Source organism: Bubalus bubalis, chromosome 6 (genome assembly GCF_019923935.1).
Source record: "Bubalus bubalis isolate 160015118507 breed Murrah chromosome 6, NDDB_SH_1, whole genome shotgun sequence".
Classification (NCBI taxonomy): Eukaryota; Metazoa; Chordata; class Mammalia; order Artiodactyla; family Bovidae; genus Bubalus; species Bubalus bubalis.
Genome location: NC_059162.1, coordinates 58,678,443 through 58,699,989, shown reverse-complemented (window position 1 = coordinate 58,699,989; position 21,547 = coordinate 58,678,443). Strand labels below are relative to the sequence as shown.

General features: G+C 34.8%; 1 protein-coding gene across 3 annotated transcripts in view; it reads right to left on the bottom strand.

Annotated features, from left to right (window-relative positions):
• Nucleotides 1–2,172: 2,172 nt before the first annotated feature.
• Nucleotides 2,173–21,547, bottom strand: part of SYDE2 (synapse defective Rho GTPase homolog 2) — a 41,783-nt gene continuing 22,408 nt past the window's right edge. The window contains exons 5-8 of one of the 3 annotated variants that reach the window (XM_044944768.2): nucleotides 15,458–15,639; nucleotides 12,091–12,322; nucleotides 6,745–6,792; nucleotides 6,032–6,168 (exon numbers count right to left, since the gene is read on the bottom strand). In XM_044944768.2, the coding sequence (XP_044800703.2) occupies nucleotides 6,782–6,792; nucleotides 12,091–12,322; nucleotides 15,458–15,639 (425 nt within the window). In that variant the 3' untranslated portion in view covers nucleotides 6,032–6,168; nucleotides 6,745–6,781. Of the gene's footprint in view, nucleotides 6,169–6,744; nucleotides 6,793–12,090; nucleotides 12,323–15,457; nucleotides 15,640–21,547 lie in introns of those variants that run through there. The other 2 variants (XM_006080473.4, XM_044944769.2) reach the window with 2 other exon arrangements.

Sequence of the window (21,547 nt, the reverse complement as noted above, 5' to 3'; positions counted from 1 at the left end):
AGTGGTCTCTGTTATTCTAATTTTTTTTAAAAAAGGAATTGTTTATAGTGTTCATTTAACTTTATGAAAATATTTTCTAATAAAGTGAAAAGTAAGTTTTTCCAGTTCTACTAAAAAGTGCATGAAAATTAACAGGATATTTTTCATCACAATTTCTGTAAAGAAATAAATGATTCATTTAACAAAAGCTTTCTTAGAAATCTTTCTTTCTTATGGTGAGATGTACCTTTTCACACACATATCATTTAAATAATTGTTTCCACTGAACTCTGCAGCACAAAATTACCTAAAATTACCAAACCCCTTATTTTTTAAGTCACTAAATTTTACCAATGTCATTCTAGTTCCAAAAGAAACACAAATCATTGAAGAAATAAAGGAAACATTATTTTCTTAGCCACAAATGATTTATTGATCAGGAGTGAATATTTGAAAAGTTACATACACATTGCACCTCATAGTGCTTAGTCTTTTCCTGACAAAAGATAAGCATTCTCTAAGAATCCCTTTTTATTCATTCATTTATTAATAATTAACTGAACATCTTCAATGTTATAAGTCCTAGGCCTATGGCAAAGAACTAGATACACAAGGTCTCTGTTGCCATGGAAATTACATTCAAGAAGGGTGGGCACAGATAATGATCAAATACACAAGGTAATTTCAGATACTGATAAACATCTTGATGAAAGTAAGGCAGGAAACATTTTCCAAAGTTATAAATATTTGTAGTTTAATCATATAGTAGCACAACTATTTGGGGCTTGTTACAAGAAATAGAAATCTCTGTCTTCTTCCTCCCCCATTCTCAAAGCAGTTACTGATTCAGTTCAGTTCAGTGGCTCAGTCGTGTCCAACTCTTTGCGACCCCATGAATCACAGCACGCCAGGCCTCCCTGTCCAGCACCAACTCCCGGAGTTCACTGAGACTCATGTCCATCAAGTCAGTGATGCCATCCAGCCATCTCATCCTCTGTCGTCCCCTTCTCCTCCTGCCCCCAATCCCTCCCAGTATCAGTCTTTTCCAATGAGTCAACTCTTCGCATGAGGTGGCCAAAGTACTGGAGTTTCAGCTTTAGCATCATTCCTTCCAAAGAATTAGGTTGACATTTAAGCAGAGATGTGAGATGATTTAAAAAAGGCACCCAAGTAAGATCTGGGTGAAGAGCTTTCTAGACACTGGGAATGGCAAGTCCGAAGATCCTTACAGGACTGAGGTCCTCCGTGTTGCTGGAGCACAGGGACCATGGGAAAAGGTCCAGGAGAGGGTGTGGCTATCCTTTCTAATGTTTACTTTAGCTTTTGCAGTTGGAATGGATTGTGGGTGTGGAGAGGGCAGAGTGATAGTAAAGAGATGAACTAGGAAGAGACAGAGATGCTGGTGGCTTGGACGAGAGTGTTGGTAGTGACAAACTTCAGTGCATAGAACTGCCGACAGGTTGTGTTTAAGGGCCAAGAGAATGATTCCAAGTTTGGGGCAACAGGGCGAGATGAAGTCTAGGGAACTGTTGCTCAGGCTGCTCAGCATTTACATCCCTTTTTTATTTTCACAGAATTTACCTTCACGTAAGTTTCAGAGAAACAATGCTGGCTAACTGCTCTCTGTCTCCTGGAAGCTGGGGCACAGTCTGAGGCTTCTGTCAGGGACGTTTATCATATCTGAGCCTTACTGAATTCAAAGCAAACAAGGGGCAGGGAAAGGAGAAAAGAACATTCCCCTTAGTACCAAATTCCTCAGGTCAGTGAGACTCAAATTAGGACTTAGACATAAACAACTTTATCACTGTCCAAGTAGCTAAAATTTGATGTTCTTAAATTATAAAATCCTAAGCCTCAAAATCATTCTTTGGTCTGGAGTTAAATTCTTTCCAGGAACCGTATCACTCCCAAACCTGTTTCTTTAGGGTCCCTGATATAAAGCTACGCAATCTGAAAATTTCCAAAGACAATTACAATGTGGGACTTTGCTTTCTTGCATTCTTATTCTTACAGTGACTCATGGGCACCATCACCAGGTACAGAAGCATTAGTACTTAAGAGTTAATAAGGAATTTATAAAGCATTTCCAAAACCACTGTATTTATAACAGCAGCATCCACTATAAGGAACTCATTTAAAAAACACAGTGGAGTCATGTCAATCTTATCTGATAGCAACTCCATCCTTCAGTTGCTCAGGACTTACTCCTTTCGCTCACAGTCCACTGGCAGATTTCTTTGGCTCCTACTTCAAAATGTATTGAAAATACAATCACTCCTCACCACCTTATTGTCTCCTTGCTGGTCTGAACCACCATCATTCTTACCTGGATTACTGCAAAGCTGGATGCTAGAAGATAATAGGGAAATGTCTTCAAAGTTCTAAGGAAAATGAGTTTGAAAATAGGACAAGTCCAATCAAAGTGAAGTATGGAAAATAAATAAAGACCTTGTCAGACATGCAAGCACTCAAAGTTTATCTCCCATGTGCCTGATTTTGGGAAGTGGTGGGGTAGAGGGCTACTTATATTTCAGCAAACAAATCAAAAAGGAAAAAATGAAATTAAGAATACAAAACAAAAAAAGTAGCACATAGGAGTGCAAAGAAAATATATCCCAGCAAACAGCTAAAAATTGCCAAGCACAAGTTTGATAAAGTTAATTAAGAAGCTTAAAATGATCCCTGGGTTATAGTAAAGAAAATATTTTTCTTCTGTCAAAGAAAAATAAAGGTAATGATACCCTTCAGGAATCCCAGGATGAAAGCTAAAAGTAGTCTGAACGACTTTGGTAATTTAATGACAAAGGAAGTGTAATAGTAAAGAAAGTATTTTTCTTCTCTCCAAGAAAGAAAAAAGGTAATTACTTACTCCAGGAAACATTAAAATCTTCAAAAGCCATTATGAAGCAAATAATACATGATTTAGAGAAACTGATGGCTGTAAGATAAAATAATCCATTTGACCTGTAGTTTGCATTCTGCTTAAATCGGTATACAGACTTCACGGTTGTAAGACTGGAAATACAATCACATGGTAATATCACCCAAGAATATTTCTGCATAATCTAGCACAACTACTTGTTATTGATTAGCAGTTTTTAGAATACTAAAGGAAAATCAAAAGTATAGTTTCCCCAAATAATACACATCTATTAATGATTGATTTTGTAAACTAATAGTATAACTTACAGAAGTTGGGGAGGTAAAGGGCAGTAATGAATTGGAAAGAAAGTACTGGGTTGGTCATTTCCACAATGGTAAGAGGTCAAGAGAGACCATTTAAAACTGATGGATCAAGGAATAATTTATTAAAGTCATAGAAGCAACCAAAAGAGAAACTAAAAATTTAAATAAGTAAATAAATGAGGAGGAGGAATAGAGTGAAATAAATTGCTTATCACTCAAAACGGACAGTCAACAGGTACCACTTAAATGACAAATCAAGAAACAGCAGTAGTAAACCTAGAGTGATAAAGGCAGTTACCTAAAGAATAAAAAGTGGTTGTTACCTCTGAGAAGTTAGATTGATGTGGATGGCAGGGAGGAGCACTTTTACTTTCAATCTACTTGAATTGTTTAAAATCTTTGTTCAGGTACATGCACTAAAATTAAATTTGTTTTCAATCCTAAAAACCATTAGGGCTGGCAGGGGAATGAGAGTTGGCTGTATGGGAAGATTCCAGGAGACTATAAAAAGTAGGTATAAAAACTCAAAAAAGATTTGAAAAGGCCATTTTAAATAAAGGTATATACCTAATGGAGTACTTCTAAAACAGCACAGTCAACAGAAGAGGTTTATTATGACTGATTTAAGCAACAAATGTTTAGTATTTTCCATTAATACTTAAGACGGCAGAGATTAACTTTAAAATTATTAGCATCCAAAATAATATGTGGCCCTTAAAGTATTGCAAATTCTGGAAAACTCAATTTTGGAAAAAAAATGTTATTACATATATTTATGGATAATATATGATGGTCCAATACTTTAACATGTTCATTTAAAAAGAATGACTTTGAAATAAATCATCCTTAAAAATCATCATAATAATAGCATGACACTGAGGTTATAACGTTTTAATAAAGCTTTTACATTTCTGGTACTAATTCATATAAAGTATGTGATATAGCACTCAAAAGGAAGAAGACTGAGACAATCTTCTTACAAAATATTTAGGGTACATTTCTTTTGACCACTTACTCAATAATATATATCTGTCACATATTCTTTTGGCATTTTTCTGAATTATTATATAAAGCTTTAAAAATGAAAGTTTCATATAAAAATAGTTATTTATCTGACTTTTAACAAGTAAATTTTCAAATTAAATTACTTGGTATTCCATTTACCAATGTATATTGCATAGAAAGTTAAATACTTTAATATTTAAAAAAACATCAAGAAGTCAGTTTTTTTAATGGCTGCTACACGTTTAAGTTGGTAGTTCAAATTTTGTTAATAATTTTAAATTACACATTCGTAGGTATAAAAGTTTACAAAAAATACATTCCAATTTAATAAAAAAAGACTTCTAAATTTACATTTTCAAACACTGTTGTGATTGCTATAATGACTATCTTGTAGATAAAATTAGTCAAAATAAGTTAATTTTTAAAAATCAATAACGTAGTATTCTGGCAAGATTTCTTTAGAAATAAATGAAGGTAATTATAAAGTCAAAGTTATATATGTACTATTACAAATAAATATGTTCTAAGTATAATTACTTTGTTTTAAAAAGCAGAAGATAAAAATGCATAAATAGGTAAAGATTTTTAAATTTAAGTCACCAGTGCAGAAATCTTGGCACTTAATCCTTTAAAATGTTAGAAGATTTCAATTTAAAGGATGACTTCTCACTGGGGATACTGTGACTTTCTGTAAGTCAAAAATGAAAGTCTTATTTTTTCTATTTAGATGTTCCTAGTGTTTTGGTTCAAGTGTTTCTATGCAATTCCTCCGTTAACTTAAATGTTCTTTCCCTGAAAAAGACATTTTTAAGCTAATTATTTTGGCCTCATGACATATACTTTAAAGATACACGTGATTTTGCAGCCAATCCTTCCCCCCATTCTAATGTCTATACATATATGTGCTGATAAATATATACATATATTGGGGGTTACAAAAATACTTATTTTTTTAAGTTTAAATAATTACTGAATGTTAACACAGAATACATTAATATTTGTATAATTTTACTTTATAAAAAGTAAAAATTTATAAAAATGTTTTCTTACAGCAGCATTTGCATTGTGAATGAAATGTGATGGAATGATGTTGCAGTGTGCATGGATTCATACTGCAAATCAGACGGAGCAGCTGCATTCTTTCCACGGGAAGGAATGTCTGTTTCAGAAAAGCAGTTTCTATAAAGTACAAAAGTCTTGAGGGGCTAATAACTTATATGAATCTTAGAAGTGCATTTTAAACTTATACCCATAGCATTGGCAAGATTTTAAAAACTACCCACAAAGAAGTCCAGGTTATCTTTACCTCAAGAAAAACTTCCGGATGAAATAAGCAAAAACTATGGTAATGAATGGTGTTTTTTGAATTACATGAACTTGTTAGAAAATAACTGAAGGTTTCAAGAGTAAAAAATTTAAAACATCACTGTGAGAGATACAAGAAAGTGAGAAAGATGGATGTGAAACATAAGACGTTATGAAAAAGCAAAAACTCTCAACCTTAAACACTCATATTGAGCTTGCTTTTGTTGAGTTCACTCTCTAGATTTCCAATCAAAGTATCAATACTTTCTTGTAGATCTTTGAGGTTGACTTTTCGGCCCACTCTAGACTCCATTGTCTGCACTGTCAAGTACGTCTGAAACGTGCACTCTTGGGACAGAGGAGTTGGCTGTTCAGTCGTGATGTCTGGCTCATATATTTTGCTACAGTTTTCTCCATTTTCTCTGTCTTCAGAAGGGACATCATCATAATCCACAGTATTTAAATTTTCTTTCGTATTTAAAAAGTTTTCTCCACAGCTGCTCCAGTCTCCTGCATAACGATTACTGAGTGGACTGTCTAGTCTGGTTTGCCTTGGCCTGAGTACTCCTGATGATTCAGTACCACTCAAATTTAACAAGTAAGGTCGTTCTTTCTTCCGCCTCAAATAATTTAGAGAAGACTTCTGCTCTGGGAACAAACTGTTTGCTGATTCTTTGATAGTTAAACGTTGCACTAGGAACAAACAATTGATTTGCTTTAATGACAGTAATCCAACTTAATCCAATTTAAAAACACAGAGCTAAAGATAAGCTATTTAATAATCAACTACGAACATGCATTACAACAAACACATGCACACTACCAAAAGAAAGCATTCCATAACTATTTTTTCTATCACCAGACATAATCAAGATTAGGAACAGAAGCCAGTAGAATGTTCAGTGGTGCTAATTCATGCTACATCACAACATCCCCAAATAAATCAAATTTCCAAGTTGATTAACTTTCTGTGCAAGTTAATTAATATCTAGCTGTAAGTCAAACAGTGGCTAAGCTGGTAGCTTCTTTTAAATTAAAAGCTACAGCAAAAAGCAGGCAAGGCATGTTCGTGTATAAACAAAACAAAAGTTTCTTTATCTGCAAATATCTAAATGAGGCCAAGGCATCTAAAGTGCTCAGTCTTAAAGTTCTAATCTTTGTGGGGTTTTTTGCAATTCTACTAGCAGCAGTGTCATAATTTACTTGACTTTAAACAGCCAAATTTCACTTTGATAAAATGCACGAAATCTAGACTTGTCCACTTGTTACCTGAGTTTGATTATACAGCATTAGCTAATAACAGTCTTCATTTATTGCCTGAAAATAGTACAGATATTTTATTTTCCCATTCTGGTTAGGAATCTAACAATCTCAAATAACATTCCTCATACTTAGACTAATTCCTTCTATTATTAATAGTATGCATTGCACTGACCACACAGATTAGCAGGGAGACACACATTACTTCATAATAAATCAAGGCTTTACAGCTTACTCTTTTGTGTGTACTGAACAAAAGACCTGTCGAATGGACTTAATTTAAATGTTGAGGCACAGCTATTAAAAAATTGTCCATAATGCCTTTCTATTTCTGCTTGTTTATTCTCCATCATTAAGTGCCTCTCCATTTATATACTTCCCTTCACTAAGATAAAGGGAACATATAATCAGTGACAACATACCAACTTTACACTCTCTAATATATTCATTTCCTACTGAATAAAATAAGATAATTAAAGAATAATACAGACATGTATATGGTCCTAGTTTTCCAGATGTACAGTGATTTATATAACATTTTCAGAGATTGAATGATTTTTTTTTAACTTAGATTTTATGAAAATACTTGATAACTGTATATAGGTATGTTTTTAACATTTCTGTTTACCTGCATTTTTATGATGGCTATTACATATCATTATGAATAGCTAAAAGCTCTTGATCTAAAATTTTCTACAAAAAAAAAGGTCTGATATTTACTTTAAAGGAATGTGTGTGTTAGTTGCTCAGTCGTGTCCAACCCTTTGCAACTCATGGACTGGAGCCCACCTGACTCCTCTGTCCATGGGATTTTCCAGGCAAGAATACTGGAGTGGGTTGCCATTTCCTCCTCCTAGGGAATCTTCCCAATCTAGGGATCAAACCTGGGTGTCTCCTGTGTCTCTTGCATTGCAGGCGGATTGTTTACCCGCTGAGCCATGAAAGGAATGGCGATATTTACTTTAACTTGATATTTAAAACAGTATTTACAGAGAGTGTCATATGCCATTGCAGAATGGATATCTAAATTTTTTCACTGTTTAATTATTTATCCTTCTACTGAAGATGCTTATCTTCACTAAGTCTCCTTGCTTTTTCCCCTTCATTTGCTGTACTGTTCCTATTCTTAGTGCTTAAGTGTCATGCCTGTTGTTTTTGCCAACCCATTACAGTACTAGGCTAAACTTGAGGTCATCTGGTTTGTGATCCAACCAGGGTAAAACATTTTTGACTCTGTGTTGACCTTGTCTTAATTTATCTGTATTTTCCGACATTCACCTGCAAAAACCCACATTTATTTTGTTGCCAGCTGCTTAAAGTTGCTTAACCAAGTCCCTGTTCAAACATTATTTTTGCATTTTCTTAGAAAACATTTAAGAAACCAATTTATAATATTTTATATCTCTGGTGGCTCAGACAGCAAAGAATCTACCTGCAATGCAGGAGACCTGGATTGGGAAGATCCCCTGGAGAAGGGATTGGCAATCCACTTCAGTATTCTTACCTAGAGAAGTCCATGGACAGAGGGCCTGGCGAGCTACAGCCCATGGGGTTGCAAAGAATCAGACATGGCTGAGCGACTAACACTTTCTTTCAAAAAACCAACAATAGTATTTTATATCTTTTAGACCAAAATTTCTAAAAAATCAACTTTACTAGCTTTTTAAACTACTAGTGGTGATATGGGTTTCCTATTACATATGCAGATAAAATGGTTAATTTTACCCCCCAAAATTCTGGTTTTCCTAGCACTGCTGATTACCTACCTTCAAAAGAATAAGATGAAAATACAACCTAGAAAGTTGTCAAAAAATTCTCAAAATATAATGATAATTACTAAGAAGAGTAATTTTCTTATTTTCTACCAATAGATTTATATTTTTAATCACCATTCTATTAGCTTTTTATCTACAGTATAATTACCTTGGGCATAATTACTTTACTTAATAGAATATATTGGGTAGCTAGTTGTTGCCAAGTACTCTGTTATAACCTGGAAATGTAGAGGTAAGCAAAATGTAGTCCTTGACCTCATGAAGCTTAGTCTAGTGAGAAAAATGAACCAAAAAGAATGAGGGAAGGAATTCCCTGGCAGTCCAGCAGTTAGGACTCCAGTACTCTCCCTGCCAAAGGCTCAGGTTCAATCTCTGGCCAAGGAACTAAGATCCCACAAGCTGCACAGTCAAAAAAAAAGAATTAGGGAAAATTGATAGCTCTTCCAAAAACAAAAGCCCAGTCCCAAATCTATTTGTCATAGAAAATGTGATGTAGCAAACAGCTGGTCTAAGAATTATATATTCTCTAAAGCTATTTTCCTATCTATAAAGTGAAAGGGTAGCCTATCATTAATTTTCAATATTCTTAAGACAGCAAACTAATGTTTTTTTAAAAGCAACTACCTTCTAAAAACCCAGTACATAAAAAAGATGAAAAGAGGACTGTTTTGATCAAAAGGGAAATATGTTTCCATTTTGCTCCCTCACCTGCTGCCAATCTGGCCCCAAAGCTGCTTCCAAAGAACTTAGGGTTTTGCCAGAAGAATCTGAAAAGCTACTGGCAGGCTGACTTTTAACTTTCAGTGCCAGTATACCAGGGTTCTAACTGATCACTTTGAATACAAGATTTTTCAAGAAGAAAAGCTCAAAGTAAATTATATTCAAATTATTAATATAAAGTAAATTATACTGCCCAAAATTAAAAAAAAAACAACAACAACACAAAACAAAAAGTTAAGGAAGTAAAAAAGAAGGAAGGTAGGCAGGAAAGGGTGGAACCAATTCTTTTTATTTCTGGAGTAGGATAAATATCAACAAGAAAAATAAATGGGATACACATAGCAAGGACAGTCATTCAGCAAGTAATATGCCATGGCCCATTTTCTATGTCACCATCAATTTTCTCAGGCTCAGTAAGTGCACTATGTCTACTTGATTTGTGCCTCTTCTTGAATCCAAAAGCAAGTGATTTAGTAGGCAAAACTAACTCCTATTTTCTCTCAAGTTTCTGCCCTGTTCTATACTTTGTCTGAGGTATTATAACTGAAGAAAAATAACAAGTTAGAGACAAGGGGGCAGCTATTTTTCAATCCAACCACACAAACCTTTGGAATAAGGTGCTATATACTCAGACACAATTGCTAAAGGTTGTTATTGAAATACTGTACAGTGAGTCTCAAATCTGAACCTTTTTTCCTATAACATACAACATAAATTTTTGCTCCTAAATCTAACACTAAGATGACTGTTACAAAATAATGGAATGACATTAACCTCTGATACAGAATTAATGACAAAAGAACTCAGATACTGGTAATAAACTTAATAGCTCCAGGCAAGAAAACTTTCATTTGATTAGAATGATAAGATAGCTCCTTTCCCAATTTTTCATGTTTATTAAAATTAAAACAGTTTCAGGAAAAGCTAGGAAACACACATTTAAAACCTGAACCCGAGTGATCCCTTATGTTGGGTACCAAATGTAGAAATCAGACTAATTAATCAGAACATCTTCATTCAGCACTTTTAATTAATAAATAATACATACTAACTCAGCTAAAATATAATTTGAAAATGATTTTTTAAGCCTGTATTTAAAAGAAAACAAAAATATTAACTTTCCAAATTTAAAAGTTGAAAAATTTTATTAGCTTAATTTTTAATTCACTTTTTAAAATTAGTTTTTTAAAAGACTAAATCAAGCAATCCTTTATACTTTGTGTTTTTAAAAATATGTATTTATTTATATTTATTTATTTTTGGCTGTGCTGGGTCTTTGTTGCCACACATGGGCTTTCTCCAGCTGCAGCGAGCAGGGGCTACTCTCTAATTGTGGTGCTTGGTATTTCTCACTGTGGTGGCTTCTCTTGTCTCAGAGCATGGGCTCTAGGGTATGCAGGCTTCAGTAGCTGTGGCTCGAAAGCTCTAGAGCACGGGCTCAGTAGCTGTGATGCATGGGCTTAGCTGCCCTGAGGCATGTAAAATCTTCTCGAACCAGGATCAAACCCGTGTCCCCTGCATTGGCAGGTGGACTCCTAGCCGCTGACTCACCAGGGAAGTCTCAGCCTTCTGTACTTTATTTAATCTACCTTCTCATATACATTAACAAAAGAGTTGTTTTTGTTGAGTGGCTAAGTTGTGTCCAACTCTTTTGTGACCCCATGGCTCCTCTGTCTATGGGATTTCCTAGGCAAGAAGGCTAGAGCAGGTTGACATTTCTTTCTCTAGGGGAACTTTCCGACCCAGGGATCAAACCCACATCTCTTGCATTGTAGGCAGATTCTTTACCACTGAGCCACCAGGGAAGACTAATAAGCACATTTACTGAGGACTGACCTTATGCTAAACTCTCTGTTCATTTCCTTAGATCTTTTATGCCAATCTTCACAACAACCCTAAGGTAGGCACTATTCATACAGAAGCAAACTGAGGCTTAACAAAGTTTGCCTGAGTCCACACTGCTGGTGAGTGCCACAATCGGATCTGAATCCAAGCCTGACTCCAGGGCCCAGGCACTTTTAACACTGTGTACTACCCTTAGCATTGAAGTACCTTCACACTTGGTCCTATGCAGGATAGGGGAGGCAAGTGGGAGTTACTACCAGCTAAGAAAATTTTAGAACCTAAATACAGGGATCCTTTATAAAACATCTAATTAAATATATATTCCTTTTAGCTGCGCAAATACTTAAAGAGATATGTTAGGAAAATAATTGTCAGCCTTTTCTTATTGAATAAGGGACAGACAAGAAAAACTGAATTGTCCACTCAAGCCTAGATAATTTGAAGAATGACCATGAATACATGAAAGATGTCAGGAAGAATTGATTTAAGTAGAAAAATGAATCTGCTTTAAATCAGTTGAACTAAAATGACAACAGTAAAAATATTAATATTTACTGAGTACCTATTATGTGCCAAGAGCTGTGCTGAGCACCTTATACACATACTTTTTAAAATTTAATCTTCCTATCAATTCTATAAACATATTGAAACTATGTTTAAACTAAACACAGTTTAGTTTAAACATAACCCACATGACAAAAGGTGATACTGAGGCTCTAAAATGTTAAGGAAGTTGCCCACGGTCAGACTAATAAGGGATACAATCAGGATTCAAACCCAGAGCTGACCAAATCCAAAACATATACATTGATCTCTATGTCTACAACAGTATCAGCAAAAGCAGAACATTTAAATGGAGAAATCTAAAGGGCAGGTTATCAATTCGTACTATTTTAAAAAGCAAAATCTAGAAAAGATTTTCTTCAACCATACATGGGCATATTTAATGATTAGCTAATTCTACCATTGTAGAGATATCATTGTAAGAGAAAAATAATTCCACTGAATCATTTACCTGGCCAGAGTTGAAGTAAGTAGTGAAGAACTTCAATATGTTTTTTAAAATCCAAAGCAGTCGCAAGTTCCTTGGAATCAGTAAAGACTCTGTTGTTATGGGTGGAAGTTTCTTGCCTCTGACTTAATAATACTGGTCCAAAGCACACAGCCAAGTTTTGGCAGGTCATCTTATTCACATCATGATAAGAAGCCACCAATTTCAAATGATCCAACAACATCATTAGAGTTGCCTAAATTGAATTAAATTTCACTTAATACAGTCAAACAGGATAAATTCAAGGACACAATTTATAGCAGGAAATATAGACAAAAACAACCTGTCACTTTTTAGAAGGTTGTTTCAAAGATTTGCTTTTAAGCTGGATGTTTGCAACTTGAAACACATTTTTTTTTATAAAATGCTACACAGGACACTTAGGTTTCAACAACATAATTTGATTCATTGAATGGTTAAAATATACATTATCTAAAATGCTCATGAATGAATTCCAAATTTTAGCTGGAGTTTCTTAAAAAATACACCATCAACTTTTTCCTCTCTTCCCTTCTCTAAAAAGATAACAGCAAAGGCTGTGATGAAAAGGGGATTAGGGTAGAATGTTCTTTTTTTTTTTTTTTAAGTTTTAAAACAACATGAATTTATTCTCTGATAGATTTGGAGGTCAGAAGTCTGAAAGGAGTCTCAGGGAGCTAAAATCAAGGTGTCAGCAGGCAGGCACACTCCTGCGGAAGCTCTAGGGAAGAATCTGTTTCCTTGTCTTTTCCAGGGTCTAGAGCTGTATTCCTTACACTCCTCAACTCAGGTACCCTTCTTCCATTTTCAAAACTAACAATATAACATCTGATTCTGCTTCCCTCTGTTTTCATCACATTGTTTTCTCATCTGCCTGTAGTCAAATCTCCCTTTCCCCGTCCCTTATAAGGATACTTGTGATTACATTTAGGACCTACCTTGATAATCCCAGATAATCTCTCCATCTCAAGATACCTATTTGTTTGTTTGTTTTGGCATGCAGGATCTTAGTTTTCATACTATGTCACTTTTTATGTAAGAAAGAATGGGAAATGAGAAAACATACATGTATCTAATCATTTGTACAAACAGAAATACAGAAAGCATAAACAAAAAACTAATAAGATTAGGTATCTATAGTTGGCTAAATAATGGCCACCAAAAATATCCAGGTTTTTGTAGATATCATTAAATTAGGTATCTTGAGGGAATTCCTTGGCAGTCCAGTGGTTAGGACTCCCCACTTCAACTGCAGGAGTTACAGAATGTTCATTTTTAAGTTCAGTTAGATCCTGTAGTCATAAGTAGGGGGCACCATCTTAAAATCTCGGTTACCATGGCCAGGTTTTATTGTGATCCAGATTAGGAAGAAGGCCAATGCACTTCTTAATAAATACTTTAAGTAGACAAACAATGGAAAAGGGAAGCATAGAAATGAAAAAATAGAAATGAAAAAAATTATTGAAAAAAATTTTTTTTAATCCTTGAAGAAACCAATAAGGGGAATTTGCTTAAGAAGTGAATGGTTATTTAAGTTTAAGCAATTATGAAAAGAAATGATGTTTTTAATATACTGGTATATGATCAATCATTTAACAAAATAAGCATGTAATTTCCTCTTCATAATTGAAGAAATAAATACCAATAATAACCTGTAACTTTAAAAAATTAAAATGACATATTATCAATATTTCTGGAGCCAAAAGTGACAACTGGATTTGGTGATTAGAAGGTAATTAGTAACCTTGACAAAAACAGATCCACAGAGATGGGGTAGGAAGCCAGATAACAGTTTGTTGAGTAGTAAATGAGTGGTGAAGAAGTGATAACTGCCAGAACAAACATTTGCTCAGTGTTTGGCTATGAAGGGAAGGAATCAGGAGCAAAATGGATCTAGAGTAGACTATAGTTGATATTCTGAAATCAAAACCAGTCACACACTGGTTAACAAAGTTAACACACACACACACGACTGGTTAAATATATTAGGCTCAATCTCAATAGCAAACCAAGAAACGCAATCTAAAATAAGAAATTTTTTTGTCCTTGAAATAAGATCAGCCAAAAAATGTAATTGTTATGTCCTCTTTGAAAAGTAATATGAAAACATGTACTAACAGCCTCAAAATATTCACAACATTTAAATCAGCAATTCCACTCTGAAATTCTAATCTAAATAAGTAATTCTAACTGAAAAGAAATCTGTGGACAAATATATACAAATAGGTTCAAAACCTAAATTTTATATAAAACAAATAATGATAAATTGTCAAATCCATTCAGTGGAATACTTTGCAGCCTTTTTAGATAGAATATTAACAGCATGAGCTTTAAGGCCAGAAAGGCCTAGATTCATATGATAGACTAGAACACCCAAAAAACTATATAATCTTGGGCAAGTGATTTAAATTCTTTGACACTCGAGTCTTCACTCATAAGCAAAATGATACATAATTTTACCTTATATTGATGAAGGAACATTTCTACCCCTTCACCCCACCCTCCTTCTTCTACCTACCTCTTTGTAACTATTCCTCTCTCCCACCCAAGGGAACAGAAATTCCTAATCTAACTGGACGGAGAACAGGCCATTCAAATGACTAAAATAAACTAGTGAATGAAGGTATTAGGCTTAAAGTATTTCTATCCACTCTTGGACCTTCCACTCTCACATGATAAGAAATATAGGCAAAGTTGGCCTCATCTGGATAAGCCTGGCCATATTTCTTTCCCTTATTCTCCCTTTTGTTCCAAGGAACAACAGCTAAAGTTAGGCTAAGATTAGTTCTGCAAGCCCAGTCATCCTCTCTCCTGTAGGCATACCGGAAGATACTGATATGAGATTTAGATCATGGGAAGGGGGCAAATGTGAAGAGACAAGGAGGAAGGAAAGAGTGGTGGTGACCACTAAGTCTTGAGGCTAAGTCATGTACACAAAACAGTTACCATATTTTTAAAATACTATTAATAAAAGGAAATAAACCAAAATGTTAATTATATAGCCTTTAGATATTGATAATTATAAATTCCATTCTTCTTTTCTATATCTTCCTAACTTTTAATTATAAACATATCATTTTAATAATAAGATAACAATACTCTTTGAAAACTTATCAGAAGGTTAATAGGTTAATACCACATGCGAAAGAGATAAAACTATTTTCTAGATTTATTCTATTTAAGAATCAGTTTCTAGATTTACACTGTTTAGTCTTTAGCAAAGGTAGAGCTAAAACTCATTAGTGCTACAAATGTCAAATAACTAAAAAATTATCTGTAGCTCTGGAGCTAAGTACTCAGTTCATTAAGTATATGGTTTATTTCAGGAAGAATGTATATCTATGGTGCTTACCTTCTCAACATCAGGCAGACAATCCAGAAGGCCAAAAGTGTACTGAGAATCACCTGGATCATTCTCACAACCATTTGATGACATTTTCAAAGGATTTTTTGCCATTGCATCTAATACAGCCTCATAAAGCTGCTTTGTTATCAGAGGAGAAGGAAGTTCTCTTAAATAATCCTTAAGAACACCTTCAGAAACCAAACAAACCAGAAATAGATGTCAATTAGTCTTTAGAGTGAAATAATAAAAAGCTGTGGCAAATTTTTTTTCAAGGTATCATTACAGTGAACTTTTAAAATTCTGAAAACAATAAAAGCAGAAATGTAAAAAGTATTGTAACAAAACACTTGCAATTTGTATTCTTAGAAATTGCTTCACTAATTGACTTTTTGTTTTGAAACCATGCTAATAATGCACATGCATAATATGCAATTATCATATATATTAGATTTGTTCATAAAGTAAATTCCTTTTATAAAAAGCTCCTTTGCTAATGCTATGCTAAGTCACTTCAGTCGTGTCAGACTCGGTGCGACCCCATAGACGGCAGCCCACCAGGCTCCCCCATCCCTGGGATTCTCCAGGCAAAAACACTGGAGTGGGTTGCCATTTCCTTCTCCAATGCATGAAAGTGAAAAGTGAAAGTGAAGTTGCTCAGCCGTGTCCGACTCTTAGTGACCCCATGGACTGCAGCCTAACAGGCTCCTCCGTCCATGGGATTTTCCAAGCAAGAGTACTGGAGTGGGGTGCCATTGCCTTCTCCAAGTGCATATAAAACAAAAGAAAATAAGGCATACTAATATTAATTGTAAATTATTCCAATTATATGGATTTTTAATTTCCAGACTTTTCATAAACCCTTGTAAATAAGTGAGCTATATAAATGTAATTCCTCTTAAATACAGAAGATATGGCTTAAACACACATACTGAATAGTCTGGATAATCTCCAATGCTATACTATGGAAGAAAAAAATCATTTCTAAAACCAAAACCCAAGAACAGAAAACAACAAACGTGCCACCATAATAGGAATGAGGTAAGTCTATTTCAAACACATCACAAATAGTTATGAACTAAGAGGTGATATAGCTATAGTAGAGGAAACAGGAAAGGATAATAGCTGTTACATATAAGGAAGGTAGGTTAAGATACTAGCTAAAGGATAGAATTTGATCACAAGAAAAAAATGGACATTTCTGACAGCAAAAACCTAAATATAGACAATACCGATTTAGAAAATGCTCTCAGCTTAGCTGAGAACTTAGTTTGAGGGCTTAATTTGAATTTAAGTGAAAGTGAAAGGCACTCAGTCATGTCCAACTCTTTGTGATCCCATGGACTATACTGTCCATGGAATTCTCCAGGCCAGAATACTGGAGTAGGTAGCCTTTCCTTCTCCAGGGGATGTTCCCAACCCAGGGATCGAACCCAGGTCTCCCACATTGTGGGTAGATTCTTTACCAGCTGAGCCACAAGAGAAGCCCAAGTATACTGGAGTGGGTAGCCTATCCCTTCTCCAGTGGATCTTCCTGACCCAGGAATCAAACCGGGGCCTCCTGCACTGCAGGTAGATTCTTTACCAACTGAGCTATGAGGGAAGCCCAATTTGAATTTAAACATGATCATAAAGGAAGTTTCCCATCTGATAAATCTTTTAAATTTTGATAATACTATGGCTCATAAGAATTCTTGGTGGGAAATTCAGGTTTAGTTCCTGGTTCGGGAAGATCCCCTAGAGAAGGAAATGGCAACCCATGCCAGTGTTCTTGCCTGGGAAATCCTATGGGCAGAGAAGCCTGGTGGGCTACAGTACTTGGGGTTCCAAAATAGTCAAATGTAACTAAACAACACAACAATGGTTCATTAGTTTCTTATGCATCCTTCCAGCTTTTGCTTATGCAAATATAAATATTAATAACATATTACTATTTGTTCTCCTTTATTACATAAAAGACGGCATATATACTTTTTCATTTAACATTTTATCCTTGCTATGTGCTGTGCTCAGTCATGTTCAACTCTTTGCGACCCCATGGACTGTAGTCTGCCAGGCTCCTCTGTCCTTGGGGATTCTCCAGGCGAGAATGCTGGAGTCGGTTGCCATGCCCTCCTCCAGGGGATCTTTGCAACACAGGGATCAAATCCAGGTCTCCTACATTGCAGGCAGATTCTTTACCAACTGAGCCACCAGGGAAGCCCCAAAATACTGGAGTGGTTAGCCTATCCCTTTTTCAGGGGATCTTCCTGACCCAGGAATCAAACCGGGGTCTCCTGTACTGCAAATGGATTCTTTACCAGCTGAGCTACCAGGGAAGCCCTATCCTTCCCATAACCCTTGCCATATTTTCAGTACACAGAAATTTTCTTCAAATGTTTTTACAGCCACATCACAGTACAGTATTCCAATGTATGGATCCCCCACATTTTGATCTAGTCAGTGGCTACAGACAGACACTTGTATTCTTTCTAATCTTCTGTTATTTCAAAACATGCTACAATGAATAACCTTGCACATCATCATTTTGTATATATGCAGGTATGTTGGTAGGACAAATTCTGAAAACAGGACCACCGAATCAAAAATATATTTGTCATTCAGAGGAAAAAGGATGTTTCCTAGGTCTGGGGCTTCAGCATCTAGGTGAATAATAGTGCTATTACTTGAAACGGGGGAAAGGAGGAAAACCATGCTTTAGGGGATAGAAAGGAGTTTCATTTTAAACATATTAAGCTTAAGTTATCTACGGGACATTCAAGGCTACCGGATATAAAAATCTGAGACTCAGGAAAAAGATGGCTGGAGACACAGATCTGAGAATGATCAACTTAAACATGATAACTAGAACCTTGGGAATGACAGATTATCAAGGAGGAGAGAGAAAGAGAGAAAGAAAGAAAGTGAAGTCGCTCAGTCATGTCTGACTCTTTGCGACCCCATGGACTGTAGCCTGCCAGACTCCTGTGTCCATGGGATTTTTCAGGCAAGGATACTAGAGTGGGTTGCCATTCCTTTCTCCAGGGGATCTTCCCAACCCCGGGATCAAACTCGGGTCTCCCACACTGTAGGCAGACTCTTTACCGTCTGAGCCACCAGGGAAGCCAAGGAGGTAATATAGAGTGATATGAGAAGGCCTAATAATAAGAGAAAATGATGAACATCAATAAGCTTTTTTTTTTAATTTTTTTGTTCTTTAAAAAATTTTTTTTATTTATTTTTAATTGGAGGATGATTGCTTTACAATGTTGTATTGGTTTCTGCTGTATAACAATATGATTCAAGTACAAACATATATCCCTCCCACCCCACCCCCATCCCAGTCTTCAATCTGCTCTTACGTGGTCATCAGGAAGAGGATTTTCCAAAGGTGACTAGGGAAGAATGGCTAAAGAAGTATGAACGGTAAGTAGAGGCAGGATGGGGGTGGGGGCAGGACAGGCAAATATGCTATTAAGGCAATAAAGGAAAGAATGTTTCAAGAAAGAGTTTAAGGTATGAGTTGATACCCAATAATAATTAGGTTAGATAAGAAGAGTGTACTAGATTGGTCATTTGTATGTTAAAGTCATTCAGAATGATGGCAGGACTTCTGCTGGAAATCTAACCATAGGTAAGATATCAAAGTCTTTAGTGAATAAATGAAAATGCTCAAGTATTCTGATGATGATATTAAACAGGAAAGAGGAGGTGCAAGACTGTGCTGTAAGCCTCCAAAAAACCTTATTCCTTAACATAGCATTACTTCCTACTCCATAGTAAAAAGGTAACAAGATGGAAATAGCAGGAAGGAACCAAGAGAATACTGACCAAACTTTTTCTTTGATATATACAAAGAGATACAATATGTATAAATTGCTTGGCATGTAATAATCAATACCAGTTAGATATACTGTGATATTCCCATTCCTTAACTTTTATCATGTGATCTTTACTACTATCCTTAGTTTCCCGCAATGAATAGCAACATTCAGTTTAAAGAGAATCTACAACTAGAAAGTGAAAACGCAATTTTCTGTAGCTGCCAAACAAAGACACTACTAAACCTTTAGGGCATAATTTTTTGTTAAGGTTCCATATTTGTTCCTCGACAAAACAAGACTTGTTAGTTCTCATAAAACTCAATATGCCCTGGTAATTTGAGACTTGTCCTATAATGCAATTATATTAAATTAAAATCTAAAAGATCTCCAGAAAAGATAACTTTATAACTTAGTGAAAATATATGTCAAATATCATTATACTTTATGAGTAATATACTAAACAACCATTAATATAAATGGAATTTTAAATGGATCCAGGTTCAAGATTACTTACTTCACTATAATTGGAAGGCAAATAAGGGAGAATTATTATAACAAACATTAAGCACTTAAGAGTATGCTCAGCATATTATGTTCAATATGTTGAAGTAAAGGTTATTATTGCTTTTCTATTAATAAATGCAGACAAACTTCACAGGAAAAATAATCAAAAGATTTTATAAAATGATACAGAGAGAAGTATTTATAGTACATTGTGACATATAAGATATAATGACTCATAAATCTAGAAATTGGCTATATGGTCTTATCTCAAAAACTTAGTGATAGACAGGAGCATCTTAAAACCATATTGCCTTCTTAATATCTTTCAAACACTTTGGGACATAAAAAACATAAGATAATAACTTTGTGGTGACAATCTTTAATGCTACAGAAGCTACTTAAAAAAGACTTAGGGGACATTTATGATGAAGTTTATTTAATGCAACACAATATATCTTTTATCATGTACTTGAAGCAGGCAATTATTGGTAAATAAAGAACTGGTTCCAGTTACATCTCTTAAGCTGCCCAGTAATAGTTAGATACCATGAAATCATATGCCTCTTACCTTCAGGCACAAAGACCAATTACACAGGAAGATTCTACTCATCCCTGTGATGCAATATAGGCATCACCACACTGAAAAAGCAGGGCATTCTATCTCTAAAACTACATCTACTTCTCAGAGACTGGTTTGAAGTACCTATATTTTATTAATTCTCAATCACAAAATTCACCATTCTCTCTGCCTAAAACTTTAATAATCACTAAATAATAAATACGTTGACTTTTCTATTATCTTCTCTTAAAACTATGAATAGATTTTACACCTTAAATTTTGCACCTGATTGAAAAAAATCTGGTTTGTCTGGAGTACTTCATTCTGTATTCCAGACAAACCAATTATTAAGAACACATTAAACTGTGAGTAAACTCTATCATTCACTCCATTAATATCCTTGTTAGACCTATTGAACTGTTAAATATATTTCAAAGTTTACTTAGAAATGTGAGTTCACACGGAACAAACACATGAGGCAACACTATTACTGGCCAACTCCCCAAATTTTGAGCCATGATGAGCCCCTGTGTATAATTTACTGCAATTCCAATGGTATTTCTCAGACAAAACTTAAATCATTCCATTGGCTTTTTATCAAGAAAGAAAAGAGCTCTTGGTTCTTCTGAAAAACAACTTTACTGAAATGGAATACAAAGAATAAAGCCAAAAAATATCTAATTCATAAATTATGGAAACTCTCAACTTTAGAAAAGAATGCTTTTCTATAAATCTAACAGTCATTGATCTCCTGTCATATCTTCTGCATATGCTGCAAATTTCTGACAATTCAAACCACATCACTTCATCTTCTTAAACTGTACACATTTGACATAATTTTTATCTCTAACCCAAGGCTTCAACTAAGACAAAACCTCTTTTTATTCAGAATGTAGTTTTCTGAGAACTGATATTTGTAAAATATCTCCTTAATAAATTCATAAAATGAGTCTTTTGCTGATTCTGTTAATTATATACTACTAAGGGGAAAAAAATCTACCTTTTTGTAGAAATGACCCATTTTTTAGTAGAAATAATAAATCTTCTTCCTTTAGAAAAATAAAAGTAACCATTATTTCTGGTTTGCTAAAAGTTACAGGGAAAAAAGTTCTTTGGTTTATCTTCTTTTAGAATTAAAATGCTTGGAATCAAACTTAGTTATCCAAGAATGTATATTAAATAATCTATGAAAATACAGTCATTCAGAGTTCAGAGATTGGGAAGCTCAATTAT